General features: G+C 39.4%; 1 protein-coding gene across 4 annotated transcripts in view; it reads right to left on the reverse strand.

The window, feature by feature from the left end:
• Positions 1-24001, reverse strand: part of WDR7 (WD repeat domain 7) — a 371332-nt gene that overhangs the window by 88184 nt on the left and 259147 nt on the right. For all 4 annotated transcript variants that reach the window (XM_047697076.1, XM_047697077.1, XM_047697079.1 and 1 more), the window contains 4 exons: positions 22169-22355; positions 9750-9867; positions 7506-7655; positions 6830-6912 (listed from right to left, as the gene is read on the reverse strand). In XM_047697076.1, coding sequence (XP_047553032.1) covers positions 6830-6912; positions 7506-7655; positions 9750-9867; positions 22169-22355 — 538 coding nt within the window. The remainder of the gene's footprint in view (positions 1-6829; positions 6913-7505; positions 7656-9749; positions 9868-22168; positions 22356-24001) is intronic.

The raw sequence follows: 24001 nt of genomic DNA on the forward strand, positions 1-24001 counted from the left end.
ATGTGTATTAGGAAATATTTAAATTCATGACTATAAAGTTTATATAGCAATTAAAATCACGTGATTTTTGTACCTTCCAGTAGATAAATATCTACAGATACATAAACTACTCCCGGAAGACCTAGGATCATTCAGTTAACACAAGGACTTTTAAAAAATTTTTTAGAAAGGGGCGCCTGGGTGGCTCAGTGGGTTAAAGCCTCTGCCTTTGGCTCAGGTCATGGTCCCGGGTCCTGGGATCGAGCCCTGCATCGGGGCTCTCTGCTCAGCAGGGTGCCTGCTTCCCTTCCTCTCTCTCTCTCTGCCTGCCTCTGCCTACTTGTGATCTCTGTCAATTAAATAAATAAAATTGTAAAAAAAAAATTTTTTTTTAGAAAATAATCACAGTTGGTATTCTGTATAAAATTATTTTTGTGACCATGGCTTTTGAAATAAGATTTAAAACATGCATCTATTTCACACAGACATATACATATATATATATTCACATACTCCATCATGGACTTGGGGAAGGTACAAGAGAAAGAGCGGTCTGAGGTGTGATGATGAGGGAAGGAGAATGGGTGATGTGAGACATGACTGAGAGGCAGGCAGATTTGGCTTTGAGCTGCCTAAGGGCCAAAGCAAAATTTTCAAATGAACCCCCTGATTATGTGGAAGAAAAAAAATAACAACCAAAACACATACTAGTTCCTTAGGACCAAACAAAAAATGCTTGTTATCTGAGTTTAAAAGAAATGTCTTGAATCTTCACGGAAGGGGGCACTAAGCAAAGTGAAGCATGACGTCAGCACGAGCCCTACACTAAGGCACTGGCCATCTTCTCCAGACACTCTCCTGGAAGATTCCTCCATGAAAACTGCAGGCGTAGTCCTGAAGAGGATCTTGGGGACAGAACTGGGAAGGAGACCAGACACTATGGTCCAACAAGACAGTTCTCCGATGGTGTGTAATTTCCTCTATAGATATAAACTCAAACATGTAGAAGAATAAATGGACCACGTGTTCTGGTTTGGTTTTTTTGCTGTTATTGGACTATGTGTTTGTTTTTGTTTTGTTTTATTTTTTACTTATTTATTTTTAAAGGTTTTGGACTTACTTATCTTTGAAGATTTTTATTTATTAATTTGGGGGGGCACAAGAAGGGGGAAGGGTAGAGGGAGAGGGAGAAGCACACTCCCCGCTGAGTGTGGGGCCCAACATGGGGCTGGATCCCAGGGCCCTGAGATCATGACTTGAGTTGAAGGATGGCCTGTGTGTTTTTTAAACTAGCTCCTAAGTGTTCTGTTTTTTTTCTAACTGAGTTTTAGATAAAAGCCAATCAATGACCAGTTTGAAGTTAACATCTTTGGCAGGCATTTCGTGATACAGTCTAAGGGCAACTCTTTAAAAACTAATAGGGCATCACCAGTGCGAAGAAAGTAAAGGAATGTCTTCAGGTGTTTCCTTTGTGTTCCTCTGAGTTTATTCAATATAGAAGCAAATAAGCATTCAAGGATCCAAGGTTGTATATAACAGAACATGGTCATTATGAACAATGACTCAGGTTTTGTGTTTCTTGGTTTTGGATTTTAGAGTACTCATTTTCAAACTTGAGTGTACTTAAAAATCATCAGGGGAGGCCACCAAATGCAGTGTCCCAGGCTTTGTAAGAGTCTGAGGAGGTGTCTCTCTGGTGGAACGTAGAAATCAGGTAATTCTCCTGAAGATGGTCTAGGAACTGCACTTGGAGATCATTACTCAGAGGGCCCAACTGGAAGTGAGCCCTCAATACATTTTTAAACATCACCTTCTCACCTGTGTCCTTAGTTCTCTCAACCAGTAAGTGCTCACTGTACTTTGTTTAATATTTAGTTATGTAGGGGTACCTGGGCGGCTCAGTGGGTTAAGCCTCTGCCTTTGGCTCAGGTCATGATCTCAGGGTCCTGGGATCGAGCCCCACATCGGGCTCTCTGCTCAGCAGGGAGCCTGCTTCCCGCCCCCCCCCCCCCCCCGCTCTCTGCCTACTTGTGATCTCAATCTCTCTGTCAAATAAATAAATAAAATCTTAAAAAAAGTATTTAGTTGTGTAAGCATCCTTCTAACACGTTCTTGAGAGTCACAAAACCTCTAAAACTACAGGGTCTGTAAGCTACATACATATAAGAGACGTATGTCTCTTATATGAGGACTCTTAGTTGCATGTGGATCTCAGGCTTATAAAGAGGAATGTTTGTTTTGAACAACTGTTCTACCTTATGAACACTGTGACTTAGGTACTGATGTTCTGTGCCTCTTTGCACATCAGCTGCTAAGTTTAGATTTGAACTTATGGCTTATCTCTGGCAAATTATGCGTTTATGCATTGCTGTAACCTCATGTTTTAGTATCAGCAAGTGAGTTTTGATCAGTGATAAGAAAGAATTTCTGTCAAATTTTACTGGCTTGTGTCCTAATGCATTTCTACTTTCAAGCAGAAGATATTAAAAGGGGGCGCCTGAGTGGCTCAGTTGTTAAGCGTCTGTCTGCCTTCAGCTCCATCATGATCCCAGAGTCCTGGGATCAAGCCCCACATCAGGTTCCCTGCTTGGCAGGAAGCCTGTTTCTCTGTCTCCCACTCCCCCCTGCTTGTATTCCCTCTCTCGTTGTGTCTCTCTCTGTCAAATAAATAACTAAAATCTTAAAAAAAAAAAAAAAGATATTAAAAGAAGTTTTAACATTGATAGAAAAGCTATTATATAAACCAAATTAGGTAAGTCAAATTTTTTGTATTACTCCTTCTTTCTTTCAAGGAATTTACAAATTGTAGCTTAAACTTTAACATGTTTTGAATAAACATATCAGAGGACAAAGAAATTCAGTTAACAGTATAACTAAGTAGATGAAGTCACTACTCATTAAATTACATATGGAGTCATATAATCATGAAATAAACCTGAATAGATAAATGAATAAATAAGAAAAACGGAATCAAATTGACTCTTGGTATTTAACAACACACAGAGATCAGCCTAAGTTAAAACCCAATACTTTCATAACAATAAAATGGAAATTCTATTATATCAGGCAATCTGAGAAACAGGGGGCCAAACTTCCAACAATAAAGAAGAGCTTAGAGAAACTACCAATTTAATGTTAAAATGTTAATGTTAAAGTTTTAAAATCCTGAATAGAAAATTCAAAACACAGATGTATATCAGAATCATAAGCCCACTGATCAAGTTTTAAAAACCAAACCAAACCAAAACCAAGAGAACCATTATCGAGATTATTCAGCATTTAATGATGTTCCTTCACCTTGGTACTCACAGAAAACTGTGAATATTTTAAGATTCTTTTTCTTTTCACAAATAGACGAAAATTGTAAATTTTATGTATAACCCAAGTCAGAGTACTTTTGATTTTTAAATATTCGATGACTTTGGGATCCTAGATTAGTTCCTAGTTAAATTAATACAACTTGAGATGTGAAGATCGCCTTTATTACACTAAAAATTATTATTTTGAGAAGTAAACCAATTTTTTTACATATATGAAAAGAATAATTCCATTCTGTAGTCCGTATGCATATAAAATATTTTCAAATCTTTAACGAATTTCTTACATACATTTTGGTTTTTCACATTATTATTAAGACAGAGAGACCCACAGGAAACTAACATTCTCGGAATATCTAAATGATGAGCATTCCACTGCGTGCTTATTTAATATTTCATTTAAATGAGTAGTTCATTTAAAAAGAATATTTCGTTTAAAATATTTCATTTAAAGTATATGTAATGAAGTTTTTAAACACCTTTTTATGATCTGATCTAGTGACCATAACAACTGAATACTGGTACACAGCAACACAACATGACAGAGCTTAGCCTAAGCTAAAACCCATAGCGTGTTTAAGGTAGGGTAAAGGAAAAAATAAAAATAACAAAATAGTAAATCGGGTAAAGGAAAGAAAAGAAGAAAAATTCCACACACAAAAAGACTACAAGATTATATAAAGATTGCAAAAACAAATACCACATGACTGAACCCCAGATACTCACTTCAGTGACTTTGACTGGAGTTTCATATTTAGTGAAAAACGTCTACAAGCAGGGGGCTCACAGGTGCTATAAGGCACCCAGAACAATGGCACGGACACGGCAGAGATCCAGTAAAAGAATTTTAACTTCTGTTGCTATGCTGACATCTTTGTTGTTGTACATTCATCAACCGAGTACAGATCAGCCAGTAGGCAGGGAGGCATGGGGCAGTAACCTTCTGAGGCCCCATCTCAGCTTAATGTTCTCTGAAGTCCTCCATAACTTACTGCCTGTTCCTACTAACATGTAGCATGTGCAACGACATTATATTGCTAATCACCTTCCGATGTTTATGGGCTGGCTCTCTGTGGCTTCTACCTTTACAGCTATATAACATCTAACCTCATTTCATAGTTAACACTGCTTGTGTAAGTCTGAAGTTTCCTAAGATTAGGTCTTATCAACTTTGCTCTGGCCCAAGAATTACTTAAACTCTGCTGATTCTCCAGTGCTTACAGAATAATGGTCAAATTCCTTTGTATGGAATTCAAAGTCCCACCCTCTGACACCACATTAGATGTCCACCCTCAACCTGCATTCTGGCCACTAGAATTTGCCAAAATTCACTATATACTTTTGTGTCTCTAGACATTTACTGATCTGGTTCTTTCTGCAGTTCCAGACGGCACACACCGGTTCATTCTGCAAAGCTCGCTCCATTAACTTTTCTGTGAAGCTTTCCCAGAACCCACCATCACTCCTACCACCACCAACCCAAACCCTTGCGGGGCACGGATCCTTCTCTCTACTTGGCAGTTACTGTTATCAAAACATGTTTCTCCTTTAATAAAAGGAGATTATTATTAGTCTGCCTTCTCTTTTGCAAAACTTTCTAAGATTCTATTATTATTATTACTATACTTTCTCCTTTGTGAAACTTTCTAAGCCTCCTCTACCCAGAATTAAGCACTGCCATTTACTGCCCAGTCTTTCTCTGGTATGGAATTCTACTCTGGCACATAACACAGCACCCTGGAATTATCTATCTTAATAATCACCTACCCTTTTAGACCCTGTGTGCTCCCTGTGGGTATCATCCTATTCATCATTTTATCCCCAGGGCCTAGCTAGTACTTGATACACAGTAGGTATTCAATAGATGTTATCCAATTAATAAACAAAATACAACTGCTTTCTGCCAAATCAAAATAACCTGGTACTGAGCATGCCTTCTTAGCATCCCAGCAGAACCCTTACTCTCCGGCAAAGAAACACCAGCAAACCAGAATGGACACCAGCAAATTAGGGTGACCTAAGGAACTAAGGGGGCTGCTTACTGGGGAGTCAGGCTTCCAGCAAGGGCAGACAGGCCCTTGAAACACTGGACAATTTCCTCACGTTAACTCCAGGAGGCTTATCTTACATCCCCAAGACTGGTGCTATAAGGAATCCTTTGCTAACATTTGCTAACACTCAGCTCTACAATAATCATCAGCTCTACAGTAATCATCACCTTTATAAAGAGACATCCCAGTGTCCATTTCTGCACAGGCATTTCCTTAGAGAACAACTTACTGAGATAGTAACAGCTACATATACTGTCATCAGTTAATGGCATGAAAAGACTTTACACATACAATTTCTAACAAAAAGAACACAAACCAAAATTAATGTGGCATAATGTTAAAAAAAAATGCCTGTATTCTCACACATGTAATCTGTACCATAAGAAAACACACGTCTGTCGACATGTATATTCCAGCACAATCTTTTCCTTTTGGGTGTTCTGTTTTTCATTTCTGGGTGGCATGATTCAGCAACACCAAAATGAAGTGGCTACAGTATAAAGTCTATGATAAATACGGAAGGAGATAATAGAAGACTCATGGAGTACAACCCAATCAGCAAACACTTGCTGAAATGCCGGGAGATACGGAAGACATAACGATGTGTCATACAACATCACCTGTCTCAGGAAACTTACAGTCTGAAGTGAAGCTTGTCACTACTGTATGTGTGCAGAACTGAGCAAACAGAAGGAAGGAGATCACGGAATGTGTCTTAAAAAGAAAAATGTAACTATGATAACTGGTGTTTCTGTTTTCTACAAAAACAATGATTTTCAACAGATTTAAGCACTATTTCTAACAACCACTAGGAGGTAAAAAGTTTTTTAACAAAATGTACCCCAAACTATAAAACATTTTAAGAACCAAAAACTATTTTAAAGGGAAAATAAACACTACTACATTTAAAAAACCATCATTTCCTTACAATGAAATGCTATATACGTCTAAAATTATTGGTTATATTAAACATATGCAACATTATTATGTCAGTTCTAACTGTTCTTGGCCAGTTATCTCATAGGGAAAACAACTGCACTTGGTAGGACAATATGAAGAATGCTACCTTTATATTAAAAATAAAATTTACCAGTGAAAATGTGGTAGAAATGTTCCCCTGGCTAAAAAGTATACCTTCTCTCCTAAGTCAGAAGGAAGCTTCCTAAACTCTTCCTTTTGTAATGTAAATGTTAATTTGAGTGATGAATGTAAGGACACACACATACTCAACAGATGCTATCTCTTACTCATTTTTTCAAGTTTTGAGAAAATCTCATCAGGATCCAATTTCAAATACTGGTTCCATTATAGCTGTGTTTTTGACTATGAGCTGCCTAAATTGTTTTCAGAAAGTAAGCAGATAGTAATTCAGAACTGGTTTTCTAACTGGGCAAGACTACTAACTCATACTGTTAAAAATTTTTTCAAAATTATTTGCTAGTAAAAAGTATTTATTTTGCATGCTATGGAAGGCTTCTTTACCTGCAGATGGCTGGGAAACATTCTTGAAGACCTTTCTTTTTAACTAAAGATCCTTCAAGGCAGTACATAATGATGTCCATAACCTTTATAGAAAAGATGCAAATCCAAAATTAATTTCAAAAATACTTAATTTTCCAGAATTCAAATTATTAACTTAGGCCTCAGTTGCATGAAAATTCTAGATAGTGTGCAGTATTTAAACTATAGTATATTTACTAAAGCTACAGTATAGTTACTTAATACTACAGGATATTCTTTTCCTTATCTGTAAAAAACATAAGAGCACGAAAATAAAGAAATAAGACTTGTTGACTTCAAAAGCAATTCATGTTTATGTACAATATAGGTAGCTTTTATTCGAGCACTCTACATGCTTTATTTATAATGAAAGACATTAAAGAGAACACACCCTTTAAAAATTATTCCAGTACAGACGACTTCCCTATGACAGGTAAGTGTACACAGCAATCATTTTGATCTTTAATGAGATTTAAATAAGGCCCCTAGAAATGGTACAAAAGTTAATTCATTTAATTATCTCTCTCTGTGTCCTGTAGATAAGTCTTTTGATTCTTTCTCTTTTATTTCTTTGGAAATAAAAATGCAGATTTATATTACTACGTGGACATACTTAACTTGGGCTGCTGCTCTAACATTTAAAGCAGGATATCCTTACCTCCACGAGAAGATCCACAACATCCGTGGGCATCTTTTCAATAAGAATCTCAATGACTCGCAGAATTTCCCCTTTAGCTCGTGCGAGAGTTGTTGTGTGCATGTTCTGTTGCGACTGGGTATTTGCTGCCAGAGCCGTATGTCTGTGCACCTGTGAAGACATTTCAATGCTGCAGACACGGCTGACACTAGATTCAGTTTTGCATTTCTAGCTACTCGTTTATTTTTCCTTTGTTAATACAGGAGGGGAAAAAATGAGAATCAACAGAACAACTTTCTTGGGGTGGGTCGGAAAACACTTTGGATTGCAAAACAAAGTATTTAGTACAATAAAAACTCAGTAAGTATCCTCTAATAAAATTCTGTAAGTTCCTGAGTATTACATGAGGCTTTAATACAACACTACTGTGACATTTTTCCAAAGACAGACTGAAGGTTTGTGAATTTGGTTTACTTGGTGCTGAGGTGGACAGTGGTTAGGAGATACCCAGTGAGTAAGAAGCATGAGACTTGCCCTCAAGTACTAATAGTAAATGATGTTTATAGGAGACTTCCGGTGTCCCAGGCACCATCCTTGGTGCTCTATCATGAAGCTGGGAAATGTGAATGAACGTGCCTCCAAAAATAATAAGCACTGTAAAGAATATTAGTTCACTGTGATTTTTCTTCCCTGCACAAACTGTAAGTCTTAATCATTCGGAGAAGAAAGAACACTTGATGGGACATGACAGGGAAGGGGACAGTGAGAAATACTTCAGGATCTCACTCTAAAACTCTAAGTGAAGTGGAAAACTTATTTTTACAAGGTAATAACTGTGAACTATTACACTGAAATATTAGAACACTAAGAATGTAAGAATCAACTGGTAATTAGTAAAACATTAACATTAAAATATTTTAAAAATACCTTTCTAACCAAATGCTGGAGTGGAATAAATCCAAACCATGGCTATTCTAACAGTTCATTTAAAAATATTCATACATAAATGGTGAAAACCAAGTTCAAGAACACAATGCCAATACCTGCTTGTTCTTTAAAGAGGCAGTTTTATGGCTGGCATTTATAGGACCTATATATGTGGTCAGACTGATGTCAGCTTTATTCAATATATTCAATATTACTATCGACGCATATTCAACTGTTTAAAAACTGACTAAAAATTCCATGGCTAATAAATCTGTTCATTTATATACATATTTCTATTACATAAGAAATCTGTTCATTTATATATATGTTCTTCATATAAATATATACCTATAAATTATAGATATATAACATACATAAGCATACTTAAAATACAGTGTAACCTCACTGTAACACTATGCACTATCAGAAAAACACACCCCCTTACTCTACAGATTTATTTTAAGTATGAATTCAGAGTCCCACCACCTCCTATTAACCCATACAATCTATTAGAACCTTCCTTCCTCCCTTCTAACTAACTTCACGTCACAAATATTTGCTGCATACCTATTAAGGATGGCTCTGGGGCAGACAGGCCCAGTAGGTTTCAGGTTATCAGGGCAGACTCAGAGGTATTTATTTAGTATTTTAAAAATTCATCATAGCTACAGGAAAAACAACTCAGAGCTCATACCCCACGGACCCCAAGTCTGCACATTATTCATGCTGAAATGGAACAAACCTTTAAAAAAATGTAGGAGCTTATCATCCTTCTCTCCCACTACTAAGACCTACAGGAAAGATCCTATAATTGGTTCATTGTTCTTTACTAGTTTTTCAGTTAGATGTGGGCAATTAGTTAGAACACTAAGAAGTGGGAATCAATTGGCATTCAAGTCTTTATCTGTGACATGCAATAGGAAAAACAATTAGCAAGTTTATGACTTACATTTTTGTTTACAGTTGAAAAGCCAGTGTTAAGTAAGTTCAGTGCTGATGGCAGGCCGTATTTACATTTGTAAAATGGGAGTATCTTTAGTATATTTTAGTTTGAATAAGGCTGCTATATTTCAGATTGAAAAATTAATTTCAAATATTTGCAAGTAAGCTAACTTTGAGAACAGAAATGAATACAAAAGCACAAGTAATGACTGCACTGCAGTGGAATTCAGGGTACATGTACACAGGTACATACGTATTCATTTCGGAACTCAATTATTAACTTGCATTGTTCTAGAACAAACTGGAAGGATTATTTGTGGATATGGACCCTCAGCTCACAATATCTAATAGTTCCTCTAAATGAGAAGATGGAGCACACAGAGAGGTTCTGCTCACCTCTTTGGCTATAGTTGTGATGAAGGCGGGTGGTCTGGCGGTGGCAATGAGCGAGAGGGCATGCCTCGCAGAGCGGGCGGAGTCAGCTGCAGGGCTAAGAGGCAGCCCCATTGTGATGCTAAACAGGGATCAGGAAAAAAGGAAAAAAGAAAAGAAGCATTAGAAATATAGACTGCAAAGATTAGACACAGCTTATAATGTCAGTTCAAGGTCAATGGGAGCACTCAAACAGTTAGAATATAATGGACTTGCAACAATGAGCAGTGATTAGGAGTCAGGGTGTTCTGGCATCAAACACAAAATCGAATAATTAACCGTGAAGATTGAAAAGTGTATGTGCATCTGTCCAAAGTGTTAAAAACGCCTTGTTAACAAATTATCAAGAACTAGTACTGAATGCATATCACAAAGCTCAGAATCAGGCAAGAAAGAAGACTGTGCTGCGTATTTTCAAATTTCTTGCTAAAAAAATTAAAGGCAAATAATTTGTTTATAAGGCCACAGAAAAAGGCTGCATTTAAGGACGTGTATCTGAAAGGAAGCAAAATTCACTTCTGTCCATATAATTATCAAAAGGACTAAAAAAACTGCAAAAATTATTTTTAGTTTTTAATATTATTTTTAGTTTAAAATATCCTCAGTACTGTTAATTTACCCCATACCCAATACTTTTAGAACCAATCTACTAGTCAGCATGTTCTGCCAATTGTTACTTTGTATTGATGCAAAAATCATATTAATGGATACTTATTTTCTCTCTATAAAGTTCATAGGCATGGCACTGTCCAGGCAACATATAAAAATAGGTACATGATGAAATAAATCTTTCCAAACTGGTGGAATATCCTGATAGAATAGTGATGTTATATTCCTTTGCTACCCCCAAAACATAAAAATGATAATATTATGTTTGTAAGCTTCCTGCAAATTTTATATAGACTACTGCAGGAAGTAGTAAGACTTCATTAAAATGTGGCATATGATCCAACGTCAGCTGTATACAAGGAGTATTTTGCTACTCCATAAGAGATCCATTATAGTTTCTCTCTAATTTTGCTACTTAAAATCACATAATTTTGATACTTACATACCCACATGAAATTATATTAAGATTTGTCCTGCTGTAATTAGTCTGTATGCTTCATGTGGAAACTGGATTATGTTTACTAAAAATTCTCAAAATGTTTACAATTATTTCTATGACTAGTCTAAGAATCATTTTAACTTTTAGATAAAAATAAGTATGCATTACATAGGCATTCTTATCATTGTTAAGAGAAGGTAAATTGATGATTGGAAATTCTGCTTATAATTTCTTGGTGACTTCTGCACTGCTTAAATCTTTGACCAATAATATAACTGCCTCCAGTCTTTTTTCCAAACTGAGGGTAGATACAAAGCAATAACTTGGAGAGGATGATGGAGGCAATCCTTTGATGTTTCCTACTAAAAAGAAAGATGAGCTGACATAACACACACATACTGAACAAGAAACAGAAAGAACGTGTGGGTAGACACATCACCTCCACAAAAGATCCTGATGCCTCAGGCACCAGGTCGGGGCTAGAAAGAAGTGTTCAGCAGTAGAGCAAGGTGGGTAGTTAGCCAGGTTCTTTTTGGGATTAAATTTTACTATTGAGAATTCCACAAAGGAAATGCTCACTATGTGAGTAGTGCTAACTAACCTAGACTGCTCAGTAATTGCTATAAAGTTCTGATCATATTTTAAGTTTTAAAAAAATCGAAAGCTAAATACATTTTTGAGATATTCTTTGATGTTTCTCAAGTCAGTATGAAAAGGTGTTGATAACACTGAAAGGCTAAGACAAAAAATAGTATGTTAGGGATGCCTAAGTGGCTCAGTCAGTGAAGCGTCTGCCTTTGGCTCCGGTCATGATCCCAGGGTCCTGGGATCCAGCCAAGCCCTGCCCTGCAGGGGGTTCCCTGCTCAGGGGAAAGTCTGCTTCCCCGCTCAGGGGAAAGTCTGCTTCCCCCTCTCCTCCTGACTCATCCTCCCCATTTCTGCTCTCTTTTGCTAACTCTCTCTCTCTTGCAAATAAATAAATAAAATCTTTTTAAAAAGGTTTAATTCTGAGCAAACTTAAATCATATTTCCTAAGATCAATAAAGTCATGAATGCTGGGAGTTGGAAAAGATCCCCAGGCAACCTCCCTGCCCAGCAGTCAACCATGGGGCAGGATCGTCTACCTCCTGGACAGCCTGGCCTATGTCTGGAAGGCATGACAGAGAGGAGAAAGAACTGGGTATGGAACCCAGGGTCTAGGTTTGAAATTGAGCTTTCCTGCGCTGTTTCATGTCTTCTTGCATCTGCCCAGAACATCCCTAAGAGGGGGGTGGTATTGGCATTTTATTTATTTATTTTTTTTAAGATTTTATTTATTTGACAGAGAGAGATCACAAGTAGACAGAAAGGCAGGCAGAGAGAGAGAGAGAGAGGGAAGCAGGCTCCCCGCTGAGCAGAGAGCCCGATGCGGGACTCGATCCCAGGACCCTGAGATCATGACCCGAGCCGAAGGCAGCGGCTTAACCCACTGAGCCACCCAGGCGCCCCGGTATTGGCATTTTATGAAGGAGAGATCAAGTCCAGAGTAAGGAGCCAAGATAGTAGTACGATGTTCCTAGGACAGCTGAACTTTGGAGAAAATAAAGGGGGGGAGGGGCTTGCCCATATTATTGTTAACTAGATTAATGAACTGTAACATGGCTAAGCCGAGCGACTTTGGATGAATGGCTAGATTGCATCCCTGAGTGAGGTTTCCAGTGGGATGTTGTAACATGGGAACTTCAGCTCTGTTCTTTTCAACATCAATTGTGATTAAATGAAATACAGATGCACAGTTAACCAGCGGTGTGGATATAAAGTTGTAATGGAAAGCAACTGTACTAAATGGCAGAACTGGATTCAAAAAGTCCTCAGATTAAACTGGGCTAGAGAAAGAAATCTTGCATGTGGGTACAAATGACCAACTTTACAGGAATGGGAGAGGCGATACTAGGCTTGACCAAGCCTAGGGAACTGCACTGAGGGTTGTATCTGAACCACGGATGTTCATGGATGTTAATGATGTAGCTGCCTTAACGTTGCTAGATTGTATCAAGGCTAACTGAGTGATAGAGAACATGTTGCCCCTGCTGAACTTCATGGTTCCGGCTGCCTGTCTGCCCTCCCTGTGGATATACTGCCTCTGAGCTGCTGAGGTGGGATCTGCCTTCTGCAGGCCAAGTGTTAGGGCTTCCTCCTGGAGTCTGGAAGAGTCCCACTCATTCCCTGCTGTGTGCTATTGTGACCTCTTGGAGTTGGAAACCAGAGTTCAACTCCCACAAACATGATCCTGCCAACCGTACCACCCACCTCTCTTCCAGCCCTTCTCTGTTCCTTCTGGAGGAGAAAAGTTTAGTGGGAAGCCAAGGTTGGGGGGCGGGGGGATGGGAGAAAACAGAAATAATGAGAATGAATGATTATGCGTGCATGTGTTCACCTGAGGATGACAAGTGGACACTGTCCCCCTCTCCTTATGCTGTGCCCTGTAGCCACCCTGGACTGAGTAAGTACGATGTGTGGATAACGTGTCTGGTAAAGTAACAACTTCACAAGGTTGTCGCGAAGATTAAATGAGGAGGCAAATGTAAAAATCACCAGCCCTGCATCTCACCTAGATGATACATACAACAGATGCTTCTTCTAACCCAAGGTGACTCCCACACATAGAAATAAAGTGAAAAGAAAATGGGATCAACTAACAGCAGGTCACTGGTTTCAAAGTTAAAGGCCCAGCCACATATCAGCCTTAATCCATCTCAGCAAACGATCCTGTGAGTTTGGGGAAATCGGCAAACTTCTTGTGGGAAGAACAAGGGTAAAGTCTGGCGTCTGGAAGAGAAGCTGTAGGGTAACAGGTCAGGAAGCTAACCAAAGACATACACAAGTATTGCTCATGAATTCAGTGGAAGTTGGAACATCCAACAATTTGTAGAGGCATCAAAGGGTACGTTTGAGTGACCCCCATGATCAGTGTCCAATGGCTGGAGTGCAGGACTTGGGAATGTGGACACAGCTACTGTTCTGAGGTCAGGGTTCTGCACACGCATAGGGCGCAGGCAGGAGCGCTGGGAGTGTGAGAACAGAGAGGAGTGGCCAAGGCACAGGGGAAGAAGGCAAACCTTCTCTCCTCTTTGTAGTCTATTTAATGCATCACTGCCAGAGTCATCTTCCAAAAGCACTAGCTTTATTTCATGGCTAACCTAATTAAAACCTGAGTAGGTCTCAGGGCTTCTAAGAAAAATCTTAAACCTCTTGGCTTGAGGTTCTAGGCCCTCCATAATCTAGTTTCACTAACTTATAACTCAGTCTTTTCAGCACCATGCTCCTGATGCCAGGCTAATTTCAAGGTTGGTCCCTAAAATTCCATTCCTTTTTTGACTGTAGGGTATGGCTTATGCTTCTCTACTCCTCATCCCCACCATTAGCACCCTGTCCCCCCTCCCCTCTCTTCAATTCTTATGGAAGCCTACTTGTTGTTCTGCAATTGCTAGAACATTCAATTACAATCTATTCAAACAAAAACAACCAACAACGAAACCCATTTATTCTAGGCTCTCAGCACTGAATGTGATTCTGCCAGGCATTACGAATTAGTTTTGCATTGCGAACTCTGTGCAGATTGGTACCGTGCCTTCTAATCCTGTGATCCCCCCAAAGTGCCTAGTGCAGCCCTTGTACAGAGTGGTAGCTCAATAGTTACACGCTAAATGAAGTTACCTGGCAAATCCAACAGGAAAAAAAAAAATCACTTAAGCCAGTTATTTGACTGAACTGACCAAGCAATGAAGTCAAAGTAATTGATCTAGTAGTCCCAACAGACGAAGTCTAATTCTACATGTAGTTATCTTGAAAGTCAAAGGTGCACTGTGTATGTGATATATTTTAATGTGGGATTCTAACTGAGTGAAGGATCACACTCTCAGAGGTGTGAAATTAAAGGGGTATCGGCCTTATTCTGGAATCTATGTAAATATAGAATTTACTCTTTTCATCCGATCCTGCTTATCTGGCTGTTATGCAGATCATTTGTTATATAGGTTTATAAGATGGGTCATTAGTTTTAAAAAAAAGATATGACATACTCTCTCTTTTACTCAGCATTTTGGTACACACATCCCATATGAAATATCAGAGATGATAGATACTGTAAATAAAAATCATGAATAGAAAAATAGTCCACTCAGGCTGAGCTCATTTCTTTTGTGACTGCTCATTAATCCTGTTCTAACCCTTACTCCGTTGTAGTAAAAGCATTTTAAAAGTCACATGTAAGACCACTATAGTTAAATGTCACCATCTACAATTGTCAGACTTCCCCATCTGTCAAATTAAGGAATACTGCAAGAGAATATTCAGGGGAAAAACCACTTAAACTTTCATAGAATAACCCACAAATCACAGTCAATGGTATTATGGACTAAATGTTTGTTTTCCCTGAAAATTTGCCCCTATGTGATGGTATACGGAGACAGAGCCTCTGGGAGGTAATTAGGGTTAGAGGAAGCCACATGGGTGTGGCCCTCATGACAGGATTCCTGCCGAATGAGAGACACCAGAAAACTTGCTCTCCGTTCTCTCCTGATTGTGAGCACAAAGGAGTCATGTGAGCACAGAGCCACCCGGCAGCCACCTATAGGTCCAGATAAGAGGTCTCAGAAAGAGGGGCGCCTGGGTGGCTCAGTGGGTTAAGCCGCTGCCTTCGGCTCAGGTCATGATCCCAGGTCCTGGGTTCGAGCCCCACATCGGGCTTTCTGCTCAGCAGGGAGCCTGCTTCCTCCTCTCTCTCTGCCTGCCTCTCTGCCTACTTGTGATTTCTCTCTGTCAAATAAATAAATAAAATCTTTAAAAAAAAAAAAGAGGTCTCAGAAAGAAACGTGTCAGGAAACAAAGTGAGGGTTGCTGCAGTAGAGGGGGTTGGGAGGGATGGGGTGGCTGGAGGATAGACACTGGGGAGGGTATGAGCTACGGTGAGTGCTGTGAATTGTGTAAGACTGATGGATCACATACCTGTACCCCTGAAACAAATAATACATTCTATGTTAATAAATTAAAAAAAAAAAAAGGAAAGAAAGAAACCTGCCTTGTCAGCACCTTGCTCTTGAACTTCCCAGCTTCAAGAACTATGAGAAATAAATTTCTATTGTTGGAGTCCCCCCGTCTGTGCTATTTGTTATGGTAGTCCAAGCTGACAAAGATAAAGAGTTTCAGGGCATTGAAAACACTTCTCAGTGAACACAAAGACCAAAATTATTTTGAAAATGCATACTTAATTACATAACAACTGGGCATCCCATCTTACCTCCTCCTGGTAAAAACAGATGTACTAACAAGTGTTTTTAATGTAATATGGAATTATCAATTCTTATCTGTCATGTTAAACCTTAATTTAATAATTCAAAGGTGGCATTAGTCTCCTAAACACAAATGTGGTAATTCTCCCAATACGTGCCTGTCTTTTAACCTGTTTCCTATATGTTGTATATATTTGCAACTATGAGTTGTAATGTAAAAACTACGCTAACAGAATTTAGTTAAACGGTTCCCTCAGATTATAAATTTTCTATTAAAAATAAACAATTGGGGGGCTCCTGGGTGGCTCAGTGGGTTAAAGCCTCTGCTTTCGGCTCAGGTCATGATCCCAGGGTCCTGGGATCGAGCCTGCATCGGGCTCTCTGCTCAGCGGGGAGCCTGCTTCCTCCTCTCTCTCTCTCTTCCTGCCTCTCTGCCTCTACTTGTGATCTCTGTCTGTCAAATGAAATGAATAAAATCTTAAAAAATAAAATAAAATTAAAAAATAAACAATTGGGGTGCCCGGGTGGCTCAGTCAGTTAAATGTCCAACTCTTGATTTCAGCTCAGGTCATGATCCTGGGATCCTAAGACTGAACCCTGTGATGGGCTCCACACTGGTCATGGAAACTGCGTGGGATTCTCTCTCTTCCTCTGCCCCTCCCCCACCACTCCCACACATGCACACTCTCTCTAAAATAAAAAAATAAAATAAGTATCATGTGAATAGGAAAAATAGTTTAAATATAAAATCCTAAAATACCTTAGTGTTTATATATGTTTTTTTCTCTACCCCCTACCCCATATATAAAAACATACGGTTGAAATTTGAGTTAAAATGTCAATTCTTTTTCTCTAACTGTATATAGTTCAAAGAGAATATATCTAACATTTGGGGCTTATCTGCATGTTATCAAAGCATGTGTGGTTTCTACTTGACTATATGTTTTTCTTTTAAAGTTTGGTAAGCTAGGAATATTCCAGAAAAGCAATGGGCTTTTGGTAACTCATTAATGTCCTTCCATCTTGGCAGTGCGTGAGAGACTGTCCGCTTTCAGCAGTGGGGGCCAGCACGGCTCTGCTATTGTCTTTCAGAATAAAGGCCCTGCAATAGGAACTAGGAAAACAGAATCACACCCAGACGACAACAGGTACAGAATGGAGTCTAGCCTTCTGAAAGCACAAGGATTTTTCTGTTCTTTTACAGAGTAGGATTTTTCTGCTGTTTCTAATATTTTATCCATATATATATATATATATATATATATATATATATATATAACCATGGTGACCTAAAAAAAGATAAATTTATAAAAAACGTAATACTGCATGTGGTTTTTTCTTTTTAAGATTTTATTTATTTATTTGACAGACAGAGATTACAAGTAGGCAGAGAGGCAGGCAGAGAGAGAGGAAGGGAAGCAGGCTCCCTGCTGAGCAGAGAGCCTGATGCGGGGCTCGATCCCAGGACCCTGGGATCATGATGTGAGCCAAAGGGAGAGGCTTTAACCCACTGAGCCACCCAGGCGCTCCCATACTGCATGTTCTTTTATTTTTCTCACAATTAGCTAGGGATGGCTCTATGATTTCAGTGAAGGGTAGCCTGCATTTTCTATTAGAGTTCATCGTGAATGAGCAGCCCATAATCCTTAACTTTAAAAAATTCCTTAGCGATTCTACCTGTGAGTCACTGGTGACATAAAAGGTGGCATGACTATACCGGCATGGGAGAAGGCAAATGGGAGTCAGAAGACCTGTAGCTCTTCTAGTTCTGGTGAGATCTCAGGCAAAGTGTTTCATCTCTCTTAATCTTGTTTTTATTGAATAGCATATTGAGAGCTCCGGATTGAATGCTGCTGAAGATTTTCATCTCTAAAATTCTTTGACTTAAATGTTTATTGAATGCAAATCATGTGACAGTGTTATGAATAAATACATAATACATGGTCCAGGCACTCAAGGAGGTTACTGATATTTAAATAGGTTATTAATTTGGGAAGGTACAAAATTCTCGATGGAAATTATTTCATTCAGTATATTTTTAAGATCTGAAAGTGCACTGAAAATACTGAGTTGACTGCTATTATGTCCTTTGAATTGCCTGTTGTTGTTTTTTTTAAGATTTTATTTATTTATTTGATAGAGATTACAAGTAGTCAGAGAGGCAGGCAGAGAGAGAGAGGAGGAAGCAGGCTCCCCGCCGAGCAGAGAGCCCGATGCGGGGCTCAATCCCAGGACTCTGAGATCATGACCCGAGCTGAGCTGAAGGCTGAGGCTTTAACCCACTGAGCCACCCAGGCGCCCCTGAATTGCCTGTTTTACGTTCGCTATTCTCTGGATCTTTAACTCTGGGGGTGCAGATGGCACTGCAGTAGAAGCAGAGCTCGTGGGGTCAAGGAGCCCTAGGTCTGAACCCCACCTTTCTCACTGATCAGTGTTTCTGTGGATAAGAGACAGACCTCTTTCAGATTCGTTTTATAATCTTCTATTATCATGTTTATAATCATTTTATAAAATAAAATGTGAAACCAATCCTCTTTTTTGCCCTAATTCTATTGCCCAGAGATAACTGGGAAGGAACTTATGTTCAAGTTTTAGATGGGAACTCCCCACAGTTTAAGTTCTGCAAGGAATGACTAAAATTAGATAAAAACAATATGTACAGTTACACACCCTGTGTTTTAAGGAGCTTGTCAGCATCTGCTGGGATGCCTGTACCTTCCCATCTCTGTCCTTTTGCATGTCCTCATTCTTCCACCTCTCCTCAAAATTATTCAAACGAGGAATGCAAATACAGCTCTTCCCAGCATCCCTTCTAAGCACTGTAATTCATCTCCCCATCCTCTGAGCGTCACTGCCTCTTACTCTCCTCCTCCCTTTGCACCATGGTTACCCCTGGGGAAGATGTTGTCTTTCCTTAAGACTGCAAGTGCCTTGGAGACAGGATCTGTGTTTGATGCAAATTCGTAACTACATACATGACCCAATAGTGTTCCTTCTATATGTTAACTACTCAGTAAAAGCTTGCTTAGTTAGCAGACATAGTTTAAAGTTTGTTAAAATAGTTGAAAACGTTAGAAAACAATCGGTGTTCTTTTGACTTCAAAGAAGTAAAATTCTCAGTCTGATTTCTAAAATAAAGGCATTTTTTTTTAAAGATTTTATTTATTTATTTGACAGAGAGATCACAAGCAGGCAGAGAGGCAGACAGAGAGAGAGGAGGAAGCAGGCTCCCTGCTGAGCAGAGAGCCCGATGCGGGGCTCGATCCCAGGACTCTGAGATCATGACCTGAGCCGAAGGCAGCGGCTTAACCCACTGAGCCACCCAGGCGCCCCAAATAAAGGCATTTTAATTCTGGAAAAATGCCCTCTCTATCGAGTCGTCTATAGTTTCTCAGGAGACCTCTCAGGAATCATCTCTGATAGAGGATGTCGAGATATGGGAGAGAGGGGAAGAAAGAAACTGCTATAATATGTGTCTCCAGGACTAGGGAGCAGCCTGAGCTGGCTACCCCCCTCACTCCCCTCCCTCAGAATGGGAGTAAAGAGGGAAGCACTGTGTAGGTTTTTTCTTTTTCAATTAACATGAACTGAGATTTTGAACAGTGCAAGCCGAACACAGAAGCTTCATAAAGCGAGTTTAACATCGCCGTCAGAAGCAAGGGCTGAGCCCGGTTATGGAGCACAGGGTCAGTCAGGCACAGAGGGTGCTGGTAGGCAGGCATCATGAGGGTCAGAGGCACATGGCCCTGCTCCATTTTAGCCCTTCTGCAGCCTGTACCAAGTGTGTCATGGATGTAACAGGCCATTTTCAATCTACATCTTGTTATAGATTAATAAGCAAACATTTTCTTGCTTATTATGCAATTTATCATGATGAAAATTACATTGGACTCCTCAAGGCTACATGCTGATACGTTCCTTTATTTAGAGCTGTGTATAGAGAGTTATACTAATCTTCATGACAGAAAAGGATATGATAGCAAGATTTAAATTAGCTACCGAAGAGCTAAAAGTATTTGTGTCTGTGGACATACTACATGCAGATAAAACACACTGCATCTTTATGTTTGCTGATATAAGCTTCATGTAAACTGATTTAAAAGCAAAATAAAACAAAATATTAAATACTACACCTAAAATAAAGCCCACCACTTCTCCCAAGCAAGAAAACAAGACTGTATACTCTTGAAATTATGTTTAGATCAGCTTTGAAAATAGGCTATAAAGGTAGGTCAAAACCAAACTGGAAGGTATACAGGGCAGCTGCAGCCAACAGGAGGGCAAAGGATTGGAAATATGTTCTGGGCTTTGCACAAAGGCCAGCTGCCTCTTACTGTTGCTTCAAATTCAATGAGTCCAGTTCCCTCCTAATTCCTAATGTCAATCAAGAACCCTCAGGCCTCCTGTGTCCAAAAACTATCCTGGCTGCCATTATGTCAAGCTATTCATTCTAGAACGGAGCAGCTCTTGACCTGCTGAACACTAAAACAATGACAATGGCATCACCACCCTTACTGGAACTGAGGTAAGAGATGAAGTGATTTGCTGAAGAACATACAGCTAGGGAGTGACACAGAGGTAATGTTTAGGAAGCGTGGCAAAATGATGGCCAGGCGTGGGGGGAGAGGGCAGCTGCCTAAATTGGAAATGAATACTGTCTCCTACCAATCCATTATGGGACTTTGGGCTGGGCATGCCAGACAAAGACACAGCATCCCAGTCTAGCCTTTTAATAGCTACTTTGATCTCCACTTCTTGAGCCTAGAGCCACAACAGATCATATGGGAACTGTGGGAAATGAGAGAGACAACCAAGAAGAAAAGGGCAGAGAATTCTAGTTTTTTCCAAGGTCAACAGAGATCAGAATGAAATGCCAATTATTGAGAAAAATGATAACATTAATATTAAGAGAGGCATCATGGGCCAGTTCAAGGATCCGAGCCCTAGGAATTCACGCCCATGTGGATGGCTATACTAAAAAACAAGAACAGGGGTGCCTAGGTGGCTCAGTTGGTTAAGTGTATCTGACTCTTTTTTGGCTGAGTCATGATCTCAGGGTCATGGGATTGAGCCCTAGGTTGAGCCCCACCTCAGGCTCTGTGCTCACCAAAGAGTCTAATTGACCCTCTTCTTCTGCTCCTCCCCCTCTTTTCTCTTTCTCTAAAATAAATAAAATTTTAAAAATAAAATAAAATAAGAATAAGAAAAATAAACCAAAAACCTTCCTCCAGGAATTAAGAGGCTGAGTTCTCAAGTCAACATTACCACTCCCAATCCCCTTCCCATCATTCCTGGCCACTTGGCCACCAACAGCTTCCCACTTACTTCATTTCAGCAGCTCCCTCAACTCATCGGCCTCCCTCTACTCTCGTCATTGCTTCCCTGGATCTCTGCAACCACTGGTCCTTGACTGTGTGCGAGTGAAACCTCATTAAAGTGAACTTAAAAATTACCACGAGTATGAAGGAAGGATTCCCCAAACTATTTGGCCACGTATTCTATCAGGAAAACATTTTTGAGCAAATATATATATAAAATTTTCCTTAGAAGTGGTATGTTTACACTTTTATTAGACAGTACTATGTCAAGGCACAATGTCATAGATCAGTCATTCACTGACTCAATGCTAAATCCCACATGTGCCCAAATTACAGAAGTATACTTCCCCTTCCTTGTCCATATCCAAAATTTCATATATTGAGATATTTATCTTTTTTTTTTGTCAATTAAAAATACACAATCTATGGGGCGCCTGGGTGGCTCAGTGGGTTAAGCCGCTGCCTTCAGCTCGGGTCATGATCTCAGGGTCCTGGGATCGAGTCCCGGGTCAGGCTCTCTGCTCGGCGGGGAGCCTGCTTCCCTCTCTCTCTCTCTCTCTCTCTCTCTCTCTGCCTGCCTCTCTGTCTACTTGTGATCTCTCTCTGTCAAAATAAATAAATAAAATCTTAAAAAAAAATACACAATCTATCAAAGGCAATCAATGACCTTGAACACAAATAAACAAATCACCAACCAAAAAAAACACAAACAAAAACCACACATATTAACTGGAATTGAGCACGTACTTGGCGAGCTGCTTCTCGGCATCAGCACAGAGTTCGAGAAGCCCCATGAGGACAGCAGACACGTCCATGTAAGGCTCCCAGACTGTGAAACCACGTCCAATCAGATCGATGGCTGTTCTTCGGATCGTACTGTGTGGAGGAAGTTTGGGGCTCGGGGGCTGCAGCAGAAGAAATGTCAGTGCCTTACCTGAAATTACAAAATAAAAGGCAGAGCAATAAAGTAATTTTACTTTTGTGATATTTTCTTTGAAGATATTTTCAAAGTATAAACCACTTTTGATTTTCTTTTAACTGAACAGGTGTTTTCAACATTAAGACTATAAAAGATCTCAAGTTTACAGTTTGCTCAGCCACATACTTAAAAGAGATACGTTAGGCTACAATATTTTACACCATATTCTAAAATGTTTTAATTTCAAAAGAATTATATATAATTAAGTATATATCATTTTAAAACATACCAGTGATCCTAACTTCCAAACAAGGGTTCTCCCTACTCAACATTCTGTAAAATGGAGATGGTTTCAAATAATATTATATGGTATTTATCTTTCTTCTATACCTAACAGAGTTCCTATGTCTAACACTTCCTTCAGGAACACTTGTCATCACAGGTGATATTTATCAGCAGGGATGAAGGATGAAGGTAGAGGTGTAGTTTTAAAAAGTTTCCCCCACAAGCATCTCTGTTTCTCCATACTCCACTATACTGATCCAGCACAAAAGTGTGAAGTATGTGGTAAATTCTTCACGCAGGTTTGGTAAAGAAATTAAAAGACAGTTCGATATCACTTCTAAACCTGATGAAATGATCTCGATTTTAATTAACATGTATTTCTTTATGTTGGAGATAATGCGAACAATTTGTATACATAAGCCTAATGGCCGTTAAGCTGTAAAAGCTCATCGATTTCAAAAGGCATTTTGACATTTACAAAAGAAAATAGGGATCGTGAAGAGCAAACTGCAATTTAGAAGAGGCTGTTTGTTTCTCGAGGGGAAGAAACAAAACCGTTTACAAATCACAGAACAGTACAGCAGACTGGTTAAGGGGCACATAGGTTTCAGATCTAAGACAGGGAAGTAACCACAGTTTCATAACTTATCAGGGGATCGGCTGGAGAAGGTACTCCAGAGCTGCAGTTTCCCTGTCTTAAAGCGGGGAAAACAGCAGTCATCTCTCGCACAGAGCATGAGTACCGAACGAACGGATGTGTGCCAAGTGTCTTGCCGTGGGCCCAGTGCCTGAGAGGGCTCCCCAAGCAGCAGTCAGGGCTCATGATGAATAGCGCCTTGAACTTGTCTGTTTTCAAAATTAAGAACGTGGCATATCAACTTTAATTTAATGCATTCAGCAGATAAAAGCATTTACTCATTTTTATGTCCTAGCCAACTGTTAAATGAGAGCCCAGATGAGAGTCTGTGAATGCACTTTGTTCGTGGTTCAGAATATCTTCTGCCACAAAACTCCTGAAGAATCCGTTGAAATCCATCGGTCTTTTCTCCAGGAAACTACATACAATACATACACATATCCAGCAAATTCTGCAAAAAAATTTCAAGGAGGCCACGGTTCTTGGGTCAACATCTCCTGTTGTAAACTGAGAAGGCACGTATACAAGGAAAGCCTCCTGGAGGAAACAGCTTGGAATTCAAGACTTCATTCATACATGCATTTGAAAATTTTAATCTCCTACTTAGCCCTGTAAATGTCATATGAAAAGCAAGTTTTGTGGATCATAAAAATAGAAACTCCTTCTAAACAGGTGACCTACTGTTCTCTATTTCCCGGCACTTGCTCATTCCTTATGACGTGGCATTTTTAATTATAAG

This window comes from Lutra lutra, chromosome 12 (genome assembly GCF_902655055.1).
Source record: "Lutra lutra chromosome 12, mLutLut1.2, whole genome shotgun sequence".
In the NCBI taxonomy this organism is placed as follows: Eukaryota; Metazoa; Chordata; class Mammalia; order Carnivora; family Mustelidae; genus Lutra; species Lutra lutra.